This window comes from Lepeophtheirus salmonis, chromosome 6, assembly GCF_016086655.4.
Source record: "Lepeophtheirus salmonis chromosome 6, UVic_Lsal_1.4, whole genome shotgun sequence".
In the NCBI taxonomy this organism is placed as follows: Eukaryota; Metazoa; Arthropoda; class Copepoda; order Siphonostomatoida; family Caligidae; genus Lepeophtheirus; species Lepeophtheirus salmonis.
The window spans coordinates 2,549,577-2,568,291 of record NC_052136.2 but is presented as its reverse complement, the minus strand read 5'-3'; the positions used below and the strand labels follow the sequence as shown (position 1 = coordinate 2,568,291).

The 18,715-nt window shown below is 31.1% G+C and overlaps 1 protein-coding gene across 3 annotated transcripts in view; it reads right to left on the bottom strand.

Moving 5' to 3' along the window:
• Nucleotides 1-18,715, bottom strand: part of LOC121119622 (TBC1 domain family member 30) — a 71,914-nt gene that overhangs the window by 9,565 nt on the left and 43,634 nt on the right. For all 3 annotated transcript variants that reach the window (XR_011780514.1, XM_040714336.2, XM_071889032.1), the window contains exons 5-8: nucleotides 7,118-7,245; nucleotides 5,405-5,716; nucleotides 5,182-5,341; nucleotides 633-804 (exon numbers count right to left, since the gene is read on the bottom strand). Coding sequence is in view for 2 of the 3 variants with exons in the window: in XM_040714336.2 (XP_040570270.1) it covers nucleotides 633-804; nucleotides 5,182-5,341; nucleotides 5,405-5,716; nucleotides 7,118-7,245 (772 nt within the window). In the remaining variant the exon portion in view is untranslated. The remainder of the gene's footprint in view (nucleotides 1-632; nucleotides 805-5,181; nucleotides 5,342-5,404; nucleotides 5,717-7,117; nucleotides 7,246-18,715) is intronic.

Genomic DNA, 18,715 nt, shown 5'->3' with positions numbered 1-18,715 from the left:
TCCTATGTTTGAATGCAAACCAGCAATGCTTTGTAGCATACCACCAGAAATGAAGTGGATCTAGTTACCCAAAAATATTATTTTGCAGTTGCAACTCCTGACAATTGAACAAGTCAAGCAAGTTTTTTTCTGCAAAAGTTTGCAATTAATTTGAGTTTTTCAACATTTTTTTTGTATTAGCAAATGTATTTTTATAAATAGGCTATTCTAATTTTTGACAATTTTTAAAGTATGTATTAATTTATAAAGTTTTTCCCATTCAGTTATGTTCACAGTTATTTTTTTCATAGAAATATATTTTCTTTCCATAAAAATCTTTCAAATGCAGTTTTTTTTAACCGTTTGGTAGATCCCTATAAAAAAACAAAAACAAAAAACAAACTGTGGGCTCTGTAAAAAAGGATAATGAGACAATAAACATTATATAAAATATGTTTAAATGCCTTCTAGTGTGATCAGAGGAATGGGCTTTTACTCGGCCAAAGGACATTCATTTTGGGGGAGAAGTATGCTTACCTTTTATTTACATCGATATTAACTAAATCAAGAAGTATATTTCAAAAACCTCCATAAAATATTTCTCTGCCTTATTGATTTTAAAGAATAACAAAATATTAAATAATTCATCTTACTCTTCAAGATCCTGCCAAATGGCTAACGCTGTTCGAAGAAGAACTTCATTACCCTCGAGCAATATAAGATCCCAAACTCGTAGAACAGTATATCGAGGTAAACATGTGGAAAAGAGAGTTAGAAACCATTGCATTGTAAAGACGTTGGTAAGAGGAGGTTCATAGCTTGTACCTACAAAAATGATAAATAAATATTCAGTACTCTTCATTATTGAGAAAATTCTTTTGTAAATAATTGAATAGATGTTATATTTTTACGTATTTTATTTGATCAATCTGTTTGTACAAATAGTTAGAACACTTCATCCTTTATTATCAAATTATACAACATCTTAGAGATGAAATTAAAGATTCATAATTAATTTAACTAGGAGGTATCTGGTATATATAGTTACACAAAGGAAATAAATGAGGTGAACAATGACCAAAGAAAAAAGGCAATAGGCCTTTTTTTATACTCTGTACTGTATATTATATTTAGCCATTTTGCTTTGAAATTGTAAAGATGTTTTTTTATAACGCTTTTTTTATTTATTTAATATAGTGGAATCCAACTATTAGACTTATCAATATGAGGTATTGCAAAAAAAAAAAACACCTCCTCTTAGACTAGCGAGGAAAAGGACAAAAAGAATCAATGGTTGGAGTTGATAAAAGCGCTGCATCAAAACAATACTGAGTTTTTTTTGTTTTGCTTTTTAAAGCAAGAGATGAAGCAAGATGGAACTGAATCAAGCAATCTTCTTCATTAATCTCTGAAGCTTATACTTTTGATGAGCAAACAAATGAAACTTTTGATGACGAAAGTGAAGATGAAATACCATTGAATACTTCAAAAGATAGCTGAAGAATAATAACTATTATCACTTCAGATCTTTCAGCTGCTGCCCTTGATTTAACGAAAGTTTCACACAGAAAATTATTTTGTATACTATCAGAAGCAGCTTAAAGTCTTGTCTGCAATATGGAAGAACTTTCATTTAATAGAGAAACATTTCATTGAAACAAAACAAAGCATAGATTCAAAAAAAAAAAAATAATAATAATAATTGAGAGTTAGGCAAATATTTTACCTAAAGTTCCTCTTGTTATACATTAGGACAGGAAAGGGATTCCAAATCTTTATAGAACCTAAAAAATGTTCAATTATCTGTATCACTTTCAGGATAATGAATTTCTAAACTATTATCAATGGACAAACTTTTATCTGGGATAAGAGAAGATCAAGTCAATGATGCTATATGTAAAGCAATCAAAAATGGGATATTGCATGCAAAATCAAAGCAATGTGTTTTGATACTAAACGTTCAAATACTGACAAGAATAATGGAACTTGTATTCTACTTGAAAAATTACTAGGCCAAAACTTCTACCATTTGTTTGTCGAGACCATATGATTAAATTAGTTTTTGGAACTGTTTGGAAGTGTATGGGTCCCACATCGTCACCAAATGTTCTTTTGTTCAAATTGGTCATCAATCAAACAAACTAACAATAAACTTAAAACTACAGATGAAGAAGTGGACAGTCTTTTGAAAGGGATACGAGATAAAACTATTGAATTGGGAAAAGATAACCTTTAAAAAAATATGTGTTCAAGAGACAAAAAAGAGAATTATTAAAACTATTAATTATATTTCTTGGCAATGCCCTGAACGTGGAATTCAAGTCATGTCAATTGGTTCAATGTACCATACCTGTTAGCTTTCAAAAGTGATGTATTTGTATATTTAGATAACAAATCAAATAGATTCCAAAGGAATAACGAGGATTATGTGATGTTTGTTTTTTCATTAAAAGAGTAAAGCTACATTTATATATATTTTGAAATGATTATCAAGCATAATTTATTGTCAATTTGGTCATTTCAATTTATTGTGTTATTTGCATAGAAAAAAGGATTAATTTGAGGTATATTGAATTCAATATATACATATATATATATTATATTGTATTCAAGTAAATAATCAGTTTGCTCTTTAAAAATGTAAATTTTTCTAAACTTTAGGGCCGTTGAGATACTTCTAAATATTTTCCGAAACAATTCAAATTTTTCTCATTAGTTTTTTGTACAATTAGGAACCATTTTTGAACTTAAGGCTTTTATTTTAACAAAAATGATTTTATTGACGCCCTAACCCCCAATAGTAGACTGTCCTGTTTTCGGTTAATATTTGTTTCTCCTTTTCTACTGTATGCAATTAAAAAACTGACTTTACGGTTATTAGGTTTTATCAAGAAGATTATTAACATAGGTAAATTTAACTCTAGTTGAAGTAATAGTTATTGAACTAAAAAGAGAAGACAGTTATTTATATTAATAAAGCAAAAGTCTGTTTGTCTGTATTTATGTATCAATATTGAAAGTAAGTCATTTTCGATTGTAAATATTTTATCTATGAAATAACAATACCCTCGACCCTACACGTCATATTATAAAATGAAATTAAAAAAGAGAGTATTTGTAAATAATTGTAAAAGAACGACGTATATAAGGATAAATGATATCTCGCAGACGTTTAGGTCAACTCATATTAAAAAAATTTTTTTTTTTAATGTTTAAAGTATACGTAAACATAGTATTACACTTACTCCATCGAACCTAGGAATCTTGTGTTAAGTCCATATGTTGCAGTTAAAGTAAGAAGTCTGTTAATATACAAAAAAACTAGTTAATGTGCATAGTAACTGAACTAGACCGTTAATGTGTAAAATAACTAAGCAAGACTTTTAATGTACATAAAAACTGGGTAATGTACCTACTAACTGAAAAAGACCGTTAATGTGCATAATAACTGAAAAAGATCGTTAATGTGCTAAATCAATGAAATCATAATTTAAATTACGAGACCCTTTCCAGGAACATAGATTGATGCTCGGCCCATGGGATATGCATAATTGATTTAGAGTCAACAACCTTCTCCAATTTATTTATTGCAATCAGGGACGCCATCCACTGTAATCCCGGTTGATATCCAGTCCCACTGGATGTCTACCGTGACAATGCAACTAACAAACAGGTTGGAACCTGCTTCCAATTCCTGCAATATTATCAAAGCGCCATCCTCTATTGATACAGCTGATATCCCAACCCTTGGGTTATTTTGCATGCTATCTCAACTAACCAACGTCTTGGAATCCACTGCCAATTCATGTAATATCATAAGAGACGCCATCCACTATAGCCACGGTTGACATCCCGGAACATAGGTTGTCTTGCGTGCCAAGGCGACTAACAAACGGGTTGTAGCCCACTACCAAGTCCAAATATGTTTATTGGCACGCAATACAACCCGTGGACTGGGATATCAACCGTGTTTATAGTAAATTGTGTCTCCGATGATATTACATGAATTGGTAGTGGGTTCCAACCTGTTTGTTAGTTGCATTGGCACGCAAAACAACCCGTGGTATGTAATATCTCCTGGTGCTATAGTATGTTGTCTTTGATGATATTGCATGAATTGACAGTGGTTTCCAACTTGTTGGTTAGTTGTGCTGGCTCGCAAAACAACCCGTAGGTTGGGATATCAACTGTGTTTATAGAGGATGGCGCTCTGATTATATTACATCAATTGGCGGCGGGCTCCAACCCGTTTGTTAGTCGCATTGGTATGCAAAACAACCCATGGGTCGGGATATGAATATGACTTTAGATGAGATTGAGCAACAAGCCACAGTACTCCCTGGCACATCCAATTATAAAAAAAATTGCAAAATGTTATTTTTATTTTTGAGAAGAGAACATCTAAGTATTGAGTAACTACGTGAAAAATGAAAATTGAAACGTAGGATTTGTAATTTATATTGTTAAAGCAATGTTTGTTGATTTGTTGAGTCCTAAAAACTCCGGGAATGTCCTGTACTACCGCTAGTCGGCTAGTCTTTAATAAAACCGGAGAAATTGCAAATAATTGAGCACATATAAGCAGGACAGGCAGTAGGATTTTTTTCACAAATTTTCCGACTGATATCCCACATTTACTCACTGATATCTCATCTCAATGATTTGTTTCATTTACTATAGAATTACCTTTTTTTGGAAAAGGCCTAGCCTTATTTGCCCTTTTCATTCAATATTGTACATAATCTTTCTTTCAATTAATAAAATAACAAAAGAAGGTCAATTTTATTTTTTCCATTGTTATGGTTCCCACAATACTCCCAGAAAAGGCCATTACATTAGTTTAGTTTTTTTACTCATAAATCAAACCCTGAAAAAAAAAAATGTACAATTTTTGACTCATAGGATCCTATTTAGGATGGTACACGAGGCTGAATAATGTCCAATTTTTACCCAAAATACCTTTTTTTCATATTAAAATTGTATGAACCATGTCAAAAATGTCCAGAGAGGCATAAAAGTTTGTGAAGGTCAGTTTTTTTATTGTCTTCGGTAGAAAAAGTCTTTCTATATTGAAAAAATATATATATGAACACAATTTAATGTAATAAGAAGATCAAAGTTTTGAAAACTATAAATACCTAATTTTCCCTTCGACAATTTTTATAGTGTCGTCAATTAACAATGGTACAAAGTGTCACTTACCCTCTCTAGCTTGTAATTGTAGATCGTCAAGATGCTTTGACAGCCTTGGGAGTCTTAATTTGAGCAAATCCCTAAAAACTGCCATGTCAACGGATAGACCTCTAAGGTTATTGGTAAAATAAAACTCTGGTAAAACACCTTCAATCATGTAAATCATCACCTGTTCGATTAAAAAAGATGTTAATTAAATATTTATAAGAATCAAATCTATGGAAATTCTTACTTTGAGTGCATCAGACTCTGACTTATCCATCACTTCAAGTATTATTGCTCCAAGCATATTGAAACCTTGGCAATACCCAATTGCCTTATTCCATCTCGCATAGGCTAATAAAACTCTTTTAAGCATTAGTTGATGCACTTCTGCATCATCTCCACAAAATAAACTACAGCCAGTTCGATGCAAATCTTTCACAATTTGTATTCCAAGTTCATCGTCATCAGGGTTACTCCATTCGTTGAAGCAGAATCGCTCCGCTTTCTTCCATTCCACACATCGCTGGGATAGATACTTTTCCGCCAAAGTTAGCCAAAGCTTATAAAAATAAATATAACTTAATAAATACTCTCTAAATGCATCTATAGATTGATTTCATAAACCCATAAGTGGCCATTGTTCCAAATTGGGAATAAGATTTGAAACTATCTGCCAATGTAAGTTATTCCTGAATTTTTTTATCTCGTTACATGTTCCTTCCTCTAAGAGTTCCTCTGACTGACCTTGACTTTTCTTTATAGACATGACAATGTAAAGGTTAACAAGCACAATTAACTTCGATATAATCTCGTAACCTTTACCTCACCATGTCTATAAACAAAATTTAAGGACATTCTTTTAAGGTGGTCGGAGTTAACTTATGATAGCATGTTTATTTTCACGACCAATTGTATGTTAAGAAGCAATATTTATCTAAGAAGTATTGGTAATTAAATGAAAATCAGAGAAAATTAATTGGTGAAAGTGACAAGGTATGAGCTTTGAGCAATTCTATTGAAAAAGATGGAAAAATTTGTGTGGATATAACGCATAATTGCAAAAAACAGCAACACATATTCCACGGTTTGATAAGGCACCATCTTACAGTATAAAAATTCAGGAATAGAATGAGATTATTCTAGAATAAAAGTGGAAGAAAAGAAACAAAGAGAAGGATGTAGAAAGAGACAGAGGGAGAAGAGGAGAGGGGAGAGACAAAGAGAAAGAGAGAGACATAGAAAGAGACAAAGAGAGATATATAGAAAGAGAAAAGGGAACAGAGGCTTTATTTCCGTCCAAAAAAAAAGCCTCCTAATAACCTTGGAGGTCCCAAAAAATATGATAAGATTATGCTTGGTTATTTTATACGTCTATTAGGTACATTTTAGAATAATTTGTTCGATCTTTTTGGACTCCATTGCTGATAATACTAAAACAAACTTATATATGCGAGAGTTGTCTGAAAAGTTTCCGACCTAACGAAGATACAATACATTTTTTCTGATTTTTTTAAATGTTTCAATATAGTCGTCTATTAACTCTACACACTTTTCCTAACGAAAGTATCCTCGTTTTTTTTTGCAAAATGATAGTTCAGAAGACTCTTTTTGTTTTTGGCTCAATACCTCGGAGTTGTATTGACTTAGACACGTCAAATTTTAACACAAAAAGCCTAAATGTATTTGCTATTTTTGACTTTTTTAAAGATTAAACTTTCAATAATAAATATTTAATGGCAGCTGACAATTTTGTCTGTTTTTACAAAAATACTCCCATCAACTCACCTAAACGAACATTACATAACAACTGCACCTTCAAAATGGCTGAAACTTGGGAAACTTGGTGAGTAACTGTCAATAGCTGTTTGTCAATAATGGATTAATTCAAGTTATTTTTATTTGATTTATGAAGGGAAAGATGATAAATTAATTAAAATAACTTTAATGGAAGACTAATTACTTTTTTTCGAAAATCAACAGGAATTCCCTCAGGTAAACGAGCCACCATTTTCATAGCATCCTTCCATTGGTCATATCCAGGGTCTCCTGGTGATGGATCCAAACTAAATCGAATTTTTGTATCTTGACCTAAGACAAAAATAATTAATGAATTAAAATAATTTTGGAAAAAGGCATAATAAATATAATCAAAATTAATGACTAGAGATGAAAATAATGTGTATTTTGGGCATTTTTCATTAGATCAACTACCATCAGCTGTAACGAGTGGGAGGGGTAGAAACAAATAACTAAGGACATTGCCAATAGTGACTCCCATGAAAATCCACAGTTGAGCACGAAAAATTAAATTTTTTGAAATCTAAATTTACAAAATTAGATTTCAAATATTATACTTTCGTAGAAAAATTTCAAAGATCTATAGTTATTCATAGATAATTAAATTTTTGGTAAAAAATTAGAGAAATTAAATTTTTTTAGAAAAAAATTTGAATAATTAAAAAAAAAATTCAAATATTAAATTTCCCGGTTAAAACAAAGAACAAGTTGCAGATACAATACCTTTGCACTGTTTTTAAATGTTTTAATCCCTTCTTTATCATGTGTGGTAATCAAGTGCAGTAAAAGTAAGTCACGGGGTGGGCCTCGTTTAATTCTAAAGGCAATGTTATAAAGTATTCTTGGAACTACAGTTATTCACTATAATCCAATATCATGTATCGTGTCATGTATAGAACGGGGGATTGACGTCCAAAATATATATTGCCAAAAAATGATTTACATAACATTTAAAAAAAACAAACCAATTACAATTTACCTCCTAAGCTTTTATTGGTGCAATTTGTGAAAAAACACTTTCTAATTTACAAAAAATATTGTTTTATTCATTTTCATAATTTAAAATTTGCAAAATTATTTGACGGCAAATAATTATGCTAGAAAACTACAATTTGGACAATAATGTCCGGTGTAATGCACAAATTCAAAATTGTTTTAGTTTCTTCAAGTTGAATAATTGGAACTGCATTTATTTTGGAATGACCATAAATTAATTCCTTAATCAACTAATAATCCACAACTATAAAATAAAATATCTTGCTGATTAAGTTGTGCATCTTTAATATAAGATAATTCTCTACAACAGTGATCGAGGAACAGAGGATAAATTACCCCAAATGGGGTAATTTATACAATTTTGACATAATGGGAGTAATTCTTCCTAGTGTTAAATAAAATAAACAACATGTCACTAGAGGGCGTTCCCAGGGGTTAAGCTTTTTACTAAAAATTTTTTGGTCAGGATGAAAAAAAAATTACGCAAAATTAGGGGTAAAATGTAAATTTTTGTAAATAGATGTGGATTTCTGAATTTCATTTCGGAAAAAATTAATATGTGAAATCTTTTTTCAAAAAATGTAATATTTGAAAAAAAAATTTTAAATATATAATTTTTCAAATTTTTTTCCGAAATATTTAATTCTTCAAATTTTCTCACAGAAATTTTAATTTTGGTTAATAATTATAGATTTCTGAATTTTTTCCCGAGAAATTTAATATTTAAAAAAAAAAAAAAAAAAAAATATTTTTAAAATTTTTTGTAAACAATTGTGGATTTTTGAAATTTTTTTCACACAAACCAAAAAAAAAAAAAATTATATATATATATAATCCTGCAGAACCCCTTGAACTAGTTTTGGGTAAATTACAAGTACGTTTGGGGTAATACTAAAAAAAAAAAATTCGACCTCTGCTCTACAACTTTTCTATGAAAATTTATTCAAAGAAAAACAAAAAAGGAAAAACATTACCCGATATTAAAACACTGAAGTTTAGTTTATTCAACAATGGGGGACATTAACTTTCTGATAGGGCTTTCAAAAGTAAAGCAAAACCTTTTCTGATATTCAAAACTTGTTGTATTGCTATGTGAAAAAGGCAGTAATGATGCCGCTCCTTTTTAAACTTCCAACAAAGGTTCTGTAATGATACTTAAAAACAGACAAACAAACAAACCGAGTCAAAACATTACAAATTATACACAGTTAATGCTTATATTGGAGATTAAACAGAAAAATGAAAGGCATTCATGGTTTTTGTTCGTTATTGAACAATGAAAAAATGAACGGTTTATATTTCTTCTAAAGGGGCGTTTTATAAATATTTTTACCCAATATAACTACTTTTTTTTTGTTGATTATCGTAGAGGGTCCCTTGAATAATATTAGTATATATATATATTGAAAAATTATGGATCCGATTTTGTGTGTACAATTATCAATTACTCTGTACTTTGATTACTTTCCCTGAAATGTCTCACAGCTCACCAAACACAAATCACTGAAGTATGGAGCGATCATGCATGAAAAATGTAGGTATTGTAGGTTAGGTAAGATTGCAATTTCCTACATACCTATTCATTTCTTATTTTTATTGCTAATTGTTTAGTTAGAATCTGGATTTCATTTAAGATAACATGGTGAACGTTCTGTAAAATCAGCCAAATTCACAGGAATTCATGTAAACATAAGAGGTAATGATTAGTTTTAGATTTTGTATCACTAGGGCAGTGATATTAAGAGCAAGGAAGAGGTTATAAATAATAATTTGACATTTTTAAATAATGTAATGAGATATTCTAGGTTCCTAAACTCCGGCAACTAATAATCCTGTGCGCCATATTTCATGATAAGATAACTGCTGAGTTTCGACCGGCTACCCAAATTACAGGATAACTGATTTGTTCTAAAAAAATTCCCTATACATATACCTGATTTTATCGTTCAAAATGTATGTAACGTACAGTGTGTTTAAGTCAAAAATGCATCATAGCAAACATTATTAACAAAATCAAGAGCTCAAAGGTGATTAAAGATTGCACCCTGGAATTCATTAACTAGTAAAAAACAAATTTTCGTTTCTTAAAATTCAAAATGTCTACCTTATGCCTCAATTGGAGCCTCTACACTAGGTTGGAAGGCCATCTATACCCTGATGACATACTCATCAGACATGACATCCACTTCTGCTCAATGGAGTAGATCTGGTGAGGAAGGAGGCCACAATGTTCAGGTCCAGAAATTGGTTAAATTATCAATGAACAAGATTTTGTCCTTGGTCAAACTGGTGGCCTTTACATTTGCTATCATGATCTAGCGTTTTTGGCGGACGTAGCTCTTGAGAACCATGCCTTTTGTGCTATTCCTGATCGTCCCTCCACTTACATTTTCTATTCTGGAGGTTTGAGTATTTGACTCAATAATGCTCAATAGTCAATAAAAAAAACGAACTTTGGTTGTCAGCTGTAGATGGTTCTTATTTTTTTACTTCTAATCAATGTTCTCAATATTAATGGGGTAAGATTCGAATTAGTTCGTATTAATCTCTGAACAACTATTATTGAATAATAAATCTATAGTTGGAAGAATTGGTAAACTATCAACTAATTTTGGTCTTTTTTCTGTGTCTTTTTGGAGGAAAGATTACGAGATACAGTCTAAGTAACGATATGGGCAATGTTATTCTAACAATGATTACGAAAATAACTAATTTTAACATCATTGGGTTATTCATTGCATTACTAAAAATGTAACCGTAATCCGGATCCTGTATTTTTCCATTCTTACACCGGAGCATATGCATTGAAACCCCAACCCTCATATAAAAGACTTAAAACAAACACCACTTCCAAACCAAAAAGATAAATTAAACATAAATATAAACACACCACAATGAAAATAAGATCCTATCCTAAAGTAAAAGTCAACAGACATAACTTCATTTCACGACAGTTAGCGATTACTGTCAATATCACAAACTTTTATAAAAACATCACCAATAATTCTATCAATAAAAAATAAAATGCCGGATTCTATCAATATTATCAAGGTTCCAAATTTGGGAAAAATGTTTATAAAATTTGAGACAAGTATCTGTCTAATTTTAATTTCGGATAAAGATCTTAAAGTTCGTGTACCCGAAATTTACCCTAATGTTTACGTCTAAAGATACAAACCGACCCGAATATAAGATTATGAAAACGTTTCCTATCTTTAGTAATTATATGATGCTCAATCTGGTCCAAATACATAATGTATTAAGACTCGATTCATATTGATTTTTTGAGACCAATGCCCATAACTTGGGCGCTAATGGCCAATTACAATAGTCGACCAAAATAATTTATTTTAAATTCCGGTAGTACTTGACAATTTGATTACGACTCTCTAATTAGTTTTTTTAATATAAAATCTGGGTTTTGACAATTTTTTATTTGACATTTTTGGTTACTTTTACCCTTATTATGGGATTGAGCCCCTTTTTAAGTATGAAAAGAAAATCAAAATTCAAATATAAGTCAATTTTCTTTTTACAAAATTGTATTTCAATTTCAAATACTAGCTTATATTTTATATACAATCATTCAATCAAGAGAAATTTCAATTTAAAAGTAAAAAGCCTCTACATTTCAAGGATTTTTTGTGAAAAGGAATACAAATCCGGATTTTTAAGTTTTATACGCCAAAGAAACTTATTGTGAGTAGTAAATAATTATAATAAAATACGTAAAACTCCATTGTTTGCTTAAAAAATATTTGAATATATTATTTTCCTTTATTATACAATATAATTCATTATCACAGAATTTAAAATATTTCAGCGCATAACTTCAATAGTTTCTACTTTAAAAAAAAAAAAAAAAATCAATATTGCAGCTTAAATAGACCTTCTAAAACCAAACAGGCTTTGATTTGTAGTATTTTTTTAATGGGATCTTAATTGTCAATTTGAAAAAGGAAAAAACTTTACTGACTTGCGTTATTTTTTTTTTTTTTTTAAATTGATCATTAAGATCCCATTAATAAACTATCAAATTAAAAGTCAATTTTGCCCATTTAAACTGCTGTATAGTTTTCTTTATCACTGGAGTAAAGAAGAAAATTTACAGATATTTTTGAGAAATTAAACAATCTAATTTGTTTTCACTGAATTTCTATTTCACATTTATTTTATTGATGACCAATGTGGCCATATATAGGATTTAATGAATGTTTTTAGTTTTTGACAATAAGTAGTAGGTAAAAGAGATGTCTGCATACCTGCAATTGATTTTTTAGGATTAAAAACATTTGTGGATCTATGCATACTTTGAAACTGGTGGAATTGGAAATTTGCTCAAACTAGTTGAGTTAAAATATGACTTATAATCAGTTACATTAATCGTGAGAGTTTTGGGGATGTTAAAAAAAGAAATCGAATATCTAGACCTGCCAATTAGAATTTTTTTTGGAGGAGAGCAGCTTAGCTGTCATAACCTTTCACTAGATCAGCTTATACAGCTGTGACGAGAGGGAGAAGTAAGGAAATAGGGAAGAATAACTCCGATGTCGATCCTCAATTTTAGCCTGATTCCAACAAGAACTTACAATTATAACTTCATAAAAATTTTCAAAGTTACAAATGTTCAATCTGGTTTTGTATATAAGGGAATGTTATAGAAAAGGAAGTTCACTTCTCAGGAATTCAATTATAATGACCGGAGCTTAGTAAAAGAAAATTAAGTTTTGTGTTTGCCAACTCCAAAAAAACGGGCCAGCTAAAATATACAACCTATTTTCATCACTACGTATAGTTTGGGCTGTCCGGACCTATTACAATTCAATGGTCACAAGACTGATTAGAAGATCCTTCGGCTCAAGCTATCTTTTTATTTTCTTCACTCTTAGCTAGGGTCGAAGAATATAAGACTAAGGAAATAAATTAATGATACTTAGAACCTATATTAATAAGTTCTAGCCAGACACCTACTACACAAACTTCAGATAACGTGTCTCTTTGAAGGAGGGTATGATTAAACTTCAATAGCTGAAATAACGTTGTGTGTAACTATATCAGTTCAGCTGTTGTGTGGAACATTAAAGATGAGTAAGTCCGGATGATTTATTTTGCCTGTGTGAATAAGCAATACAGCCACTATTTCGCATCGAGAGAATGTCTTGGCTTCAGTGAGACATGTCTTCAGAACAAAAAATCCAATGACCAGCACTCCCATTTTTGTGGAGAAGAAGGAACAGCTCAATGCAGATGCTTTCATCAAACTTTGGGACAAGAAAGTGCTACCTTGTGCATGATAAAAGTTCGGTGACAACTTTGTTTTCACTCAAGACGGAGTTCCGTCTCATCGCGCCGCCAAGTCCCAGGCCTTCCGGTAAGACATCTTTTCTTACTTTTGGGACCTCAAAATGTGGCTGCCCTACCCTCCAGACACAAACTCCATGAACTACTCTATCTAGGCTCTTCTGGAGGGATATTGTCTCTAGAGACTTCTATCAAGAAGGAGTGGACCAAGCTCGAGTCTATATTCAAGGTCTGCAAGGGATTTAGGGCTCGAATTAGTATAGCTGAGAGCTCACATATTGAATAAAAGTTGTGCAGAGCGCTATTTTCAGATGATTTGTAAAATAAATGCCCTCACAAAAACTATTGTGTAAATTTGACACTCGAAACTTTAAAAAAAAGAAAAGTGTAATATTAGGTAGATAAGATCATCCCTGGTACATAGCTATAAATGATTGCAGTGTCGGAATTTCGGTTTATAGGGGAGAGCCTTATTTGAATGATCATGAATAACTCATAATTAGTTGGGCTGATAATAACTACTAATGATAAAACTTATTGGAGGAGCCCAGGTCTCGCTAGCCCCCTGGATGATTATGGCATTGAATTGCATTTTTTTAATATATATTGTTAAACATTCTCTTGGAAATCCTATCAGGAAACAAACTTTTTAAAGTGTTAAAGACCTAATAACATATTTAATTGACCTTCAAATACATTAATAGCCTTTATTATGTTGTAATATATATTGAACATGCCATTAACATTTTTGTTAAAGACAGAGATTCTATTGAAAATACATGGTCATTAGAGATTATTTTTAACATATTTTATGATAGATTTTCAATAAAGTATTGAATTTGTTTTACCTTTTAAATATTAATTAATTATCAATTATTTTATTTATTTTACTTTTTCGGTTTTCTAAGGTAACTTTTTTCTTCTGATTTATTTTTATAGAATGGTCTGTACCATGCAAACTGGATCTACTTGAAGAAAATAGCTTTGGAAGCATTATTAACTAAAGCACCTCATAAATGAGCAGCTGTCATTGGAAGCGTAAAGAAGCCTCATCGTAATGAGCCTAATGAGGCCATGGTTTTTAAAGAAGCTTCTGAGGCTTACGTTGTAGGCCTGTTTGAAGATACAAATCTGTATGCAATTCATGCCAAGAGCCTTACAATCATATAAAATGACATTTCAAGAAAATTTGAGCTGAATTATCAATCAGGTTTTGATATTTTTATAAGTATGTATAACTTATATATTGCAATAAAAAATAAATACAAGGTCCACCATAATTCAGATTCTGGGCTATTTATATTTGTTCTGGAAGTGTTGCATATTTATTCACGAAACCTCGAACAGATCCAATTGGCCCAAAACACCCTACAAAAAAATTAATTTTGCTATATTGCAACACAATATTACTGAGATAATCTTATGCAAATGTAAGTAATATCAATTTAAAGAGAAAATATCTAGATATTTTTAGCTATGTCCAAAATTATACCATTGGCAAGCATTTACTTTTTTTTTCCCCCTTTTCTGTATGGCATCAGTGAACCGGAACAGCAACAAGGTCAAAGTCTGGACAAGTCGTGCAGTCATGAAGGCCATATATGCGGCTTTGAAAAGCGACTGCCATATTGCCAAATCTATCGGGTATCACTTGAAGAGCATTCAGAAGGTCATCAAGACAATCAAGGCCAATAATCAGCCGACTAAGTGGAAGATGGACGGGAAAAGGCCCTCTCGAAAGAAGGTACACCAACATTCAGGCTCTTAAGGACAATATTAGCAGGACCTTGGGCATTGACAAGTAAAGGTGCTCACCCCAAATGGAGAACACTTCATGTATTTTTTAGAAAATATATATACTTAGTTTTTGGTCGATTTTTAAAATATAAACCATTTTTGAAAATGGCAGACTCTCCTATTTTCAATGTGTCGATTCATCAGATCACAAATAAGATCCCAATAAAATAGTTAAAATCCTCTAAAGTGGAATCGGAATTATACGAAGTTTATTTTCAAAAACAGTTATAAATATTTTTCTAATTTGGGAAGAGCAAGAAAATTAGGTCTTACATTATATATGGGAATCAAAAAAAGTCTTCAACATGTGCTTTCAATACTAGATTTTCCACTCAAAAAGCTCTTAATAACCATCGTAAATTAGCAAATCAAATAGAAAAATACTATGAAAATAAATAATTTTAACGAATAGAAAGCTGGAATACATTGCATTGGGAATAAAACTTGAAAGAAACAAAAAAAAATTGAGACAGGTCAGTCACATGACCTTGAAACAAAACAAAAAAAAACCAACCAGGTTTATTCTGTATTTTATAGAATATGATGTATAAACGTAATAAAATTGAAAGTTCAAAATACGTTTTTGATACTGGTTTTGGAAATGAGTTCCTCATTTACCAAATATAAAAAAATAGTATTAAGAATTAATCCTGTTTATAGATAAGGATTTTTAATATCCAAGAGCAAAACAAAATTAACTATATGCAAAAGTAAAGATCTTTTCAACATTTCTTAAGCCTGTCTCTGATAATTATATATCTGATCCGTCAATGAATTATAAATAAATAAAAATGAATTATTACCAACTTTGACCGCTGTTTGCATTCCCGTTTTTATAGAATTAATGATTGTGTTAACTGCTTTCGGGGAAGCAGATAGATTTGAAGGGGAATTGGAGTTGAGAGATTGAGTAAGTTCATCCCCAATTTTTCCTACTGTTCCAATGATATCAATGTCCATTGACTTGGACATTGTAGAAAGCAACTTCCCTTGGTTTAATATCATTCTAGAAGATATTTATCTAAAGTAAATGCAGGGGCGTCCACAGGGTTATATATATATTTATTTTTTTTTTGGGAGGGGGGGGGGAGGGTTTTGGTTTTTGAAATTTTTTGGAAAAAAAATCCAAAAATTATACTTCAAATATTTAATTTTAAAAAAGAAAAAATCCACAGATATTCACAAATAAAATAAATTTTTCTGGAAAAAAATTTCAAATATTTAAATTTTTTGAAAAAATTTGAAAAATCCAAAGCTATTAATAAAAAGTTTTAATATCAAATTTTTGGGAAATTTTTTTTAAAAATCTACTACTTTTGACAAAAATTAAATTTATGGAAAAAAATTTCAAATATTAAATTTAATTTAAAAATTTCAATTTTTTTTTTTTTTTCAAATATTACATTTTCTAGTAAAGAGTAAAAATTCCTTAATTTGGGGAGGGGGCTAAAGCTCTTTCAGTTCACCCACTACGGACGCCCTTGATATGGTACATGATACACAATGCGTAAATAGATGGTCTATTGACATTCTACACCTCTGAGAGGATTCAAATGAATACTGAATGAATTGAATGATTTCTCTTACTCGAAGAACCATTTCTCCTTCTTTTTTTATATATATATATATATAGTCATACTAATTCTAGACTTAAACCAGCTGTTGAAAGAGGAAAAAATACAGAGTAAAGGAAAAACTAGTACGCTTCCTCAATTTTAGAGAGACGGGTCTTTCTTCTTATGCAGTAGGGTAGAAAGCGGACAATGCAACACTTGATTTTTAACTCAATTACTTCCATCTGGTAAAATTTAGACTCGCCAAACTTTAACACCACATATATACTAGGGGTGGGACGGTACACTAAACCCTCAGTTCGGTAGGAACTTTAGTACACCTTGGACGGCATAGAGATACTGGAAGGGACGTCAGAGAACTCACGGTACGTCCCTGGCATTGGTCTTAAAATGGTGTCGATCTTATTTTGAGAAGGAAAAAATGTAGAGAAACGGGAAGCAAGGGAAAAAGAAGAAAAAAAGTTTTTTTTGATTTTATCAGTAATAAAACTGATTCATATTTAACCAGAGGCGTCTGCCGGGGATGAGCTGGAGGGTCTGTAACCCTGCTTTTTATTAGATTTTTTTCCCCAAAATCATTCATATTTCCAGTTTTTGTCCATAAGGATCGATTTTTTTTCTGCAAAATTTAATATTATAAATTTTTTTCCAAAAATTTAATTATATTGTAAATAACTATGGATTTTTGAATTTTTTTTTAAATAACTATAAAAAGAAGGACGATGGACCGGCTAGTTAAGAAAGATCTTGGCCTTAAGGTCTACAAGAGAACTCCTGGTCAAGCCCTCAAGCATGTAGACAAGGAAAAACGCCTTAAAATTTAAAGGAGTGTTCAGTTTTAGACCCGCACACCTGTAAAATTTATTCTTTAATATTTTATTTTCTGTATAAAAAAATATTAGTATTGGTACGATTAAAAAAGATCCCCATGCTATGCGATTTTTTTAAAAGTTTCCAATACCGATCCTTTAATATTTTGAATAATAATTAAAAGTACATTTTTGATTTAAATTTCTAAGAATTACAATTGATTAAATACATCGTTTTCCTTATTTAATGTTAATAATATTTACAATATATGAGAGAATGTAATTCCTCTGCCCAGCAAGCTTCTTCCAATACAAACTTTATCAGGGCGAGTTTTTTGTTATCTGTTTTTTTTTTCATTTTGTAAGTCATTATTTTTTTTCTATTTCTATGACGCAAAATATATGTTCAATTTTGTAAAAAAAATAATAACAAACGCAAATGCATGTGTTTATTTATACAGGGTTGATCTTATGTAGTCGCCCACATTTTATATTTATCAATTTTTCAAGAATTATATTAAAGTAGTTTTGTGAGGATATTTATTGAACAAAATCATCTGAAATAGTCCTCGGCTCAACTTTTATTCAATATATGAGACCTCAGTTCTAATTATGGCTTCAATACGAGGTTTAAATCCCTTGCAGGCATTGAGTATGTAGTCAGACTCGAGATTGGTCCACTCCTTCTTGATAGAAGCCTATAGAAATTGACACTCCAGACGTGCCAAGATAGAGTAGTCCAAGGGGTTCGCGTCTAGAGAGGAGGGTGGCTAATTGTTGAGGTCCCAAAAGTCTGGAAAGTTGTCTCTCTGGGGCGGTGCAATGACACAGACCTCTGTCTTGAATGAAAACAAAGTTGTCCCCTAACTTTTCTCTGGACCAAGGTAGGACTTTCTTATCCAGAACTTATATGTAAGTATCTGCATTAAGCCGCTTCTTACTCTTCATAAAAATGGGATGGTAGACTTTGCCTGTACTGGCTACAACGCCCAAGACTATGGGAGCGGTGAATAAGTCCCTGGTACGATAAACAGTTGTACGGCTGTACTCGAGCTCCTTGGATATGACCACAGGGTACATGCCGCGTGAGAGAAGATTCAAAATTTCACTCCTTTGTTGCTCCATTTTTTGTTTTTAATTGAGTCGAAACTTTACATATTGAGTCACAAATCCTATTTTTCATCGAGTGTGAAGATAATCGACGAATAAATTTCCGATTTATTAAAATTTAGATTAAGTGTACCACTAGATAATATCAACCTTCTATCCACCAAATGTAAAATA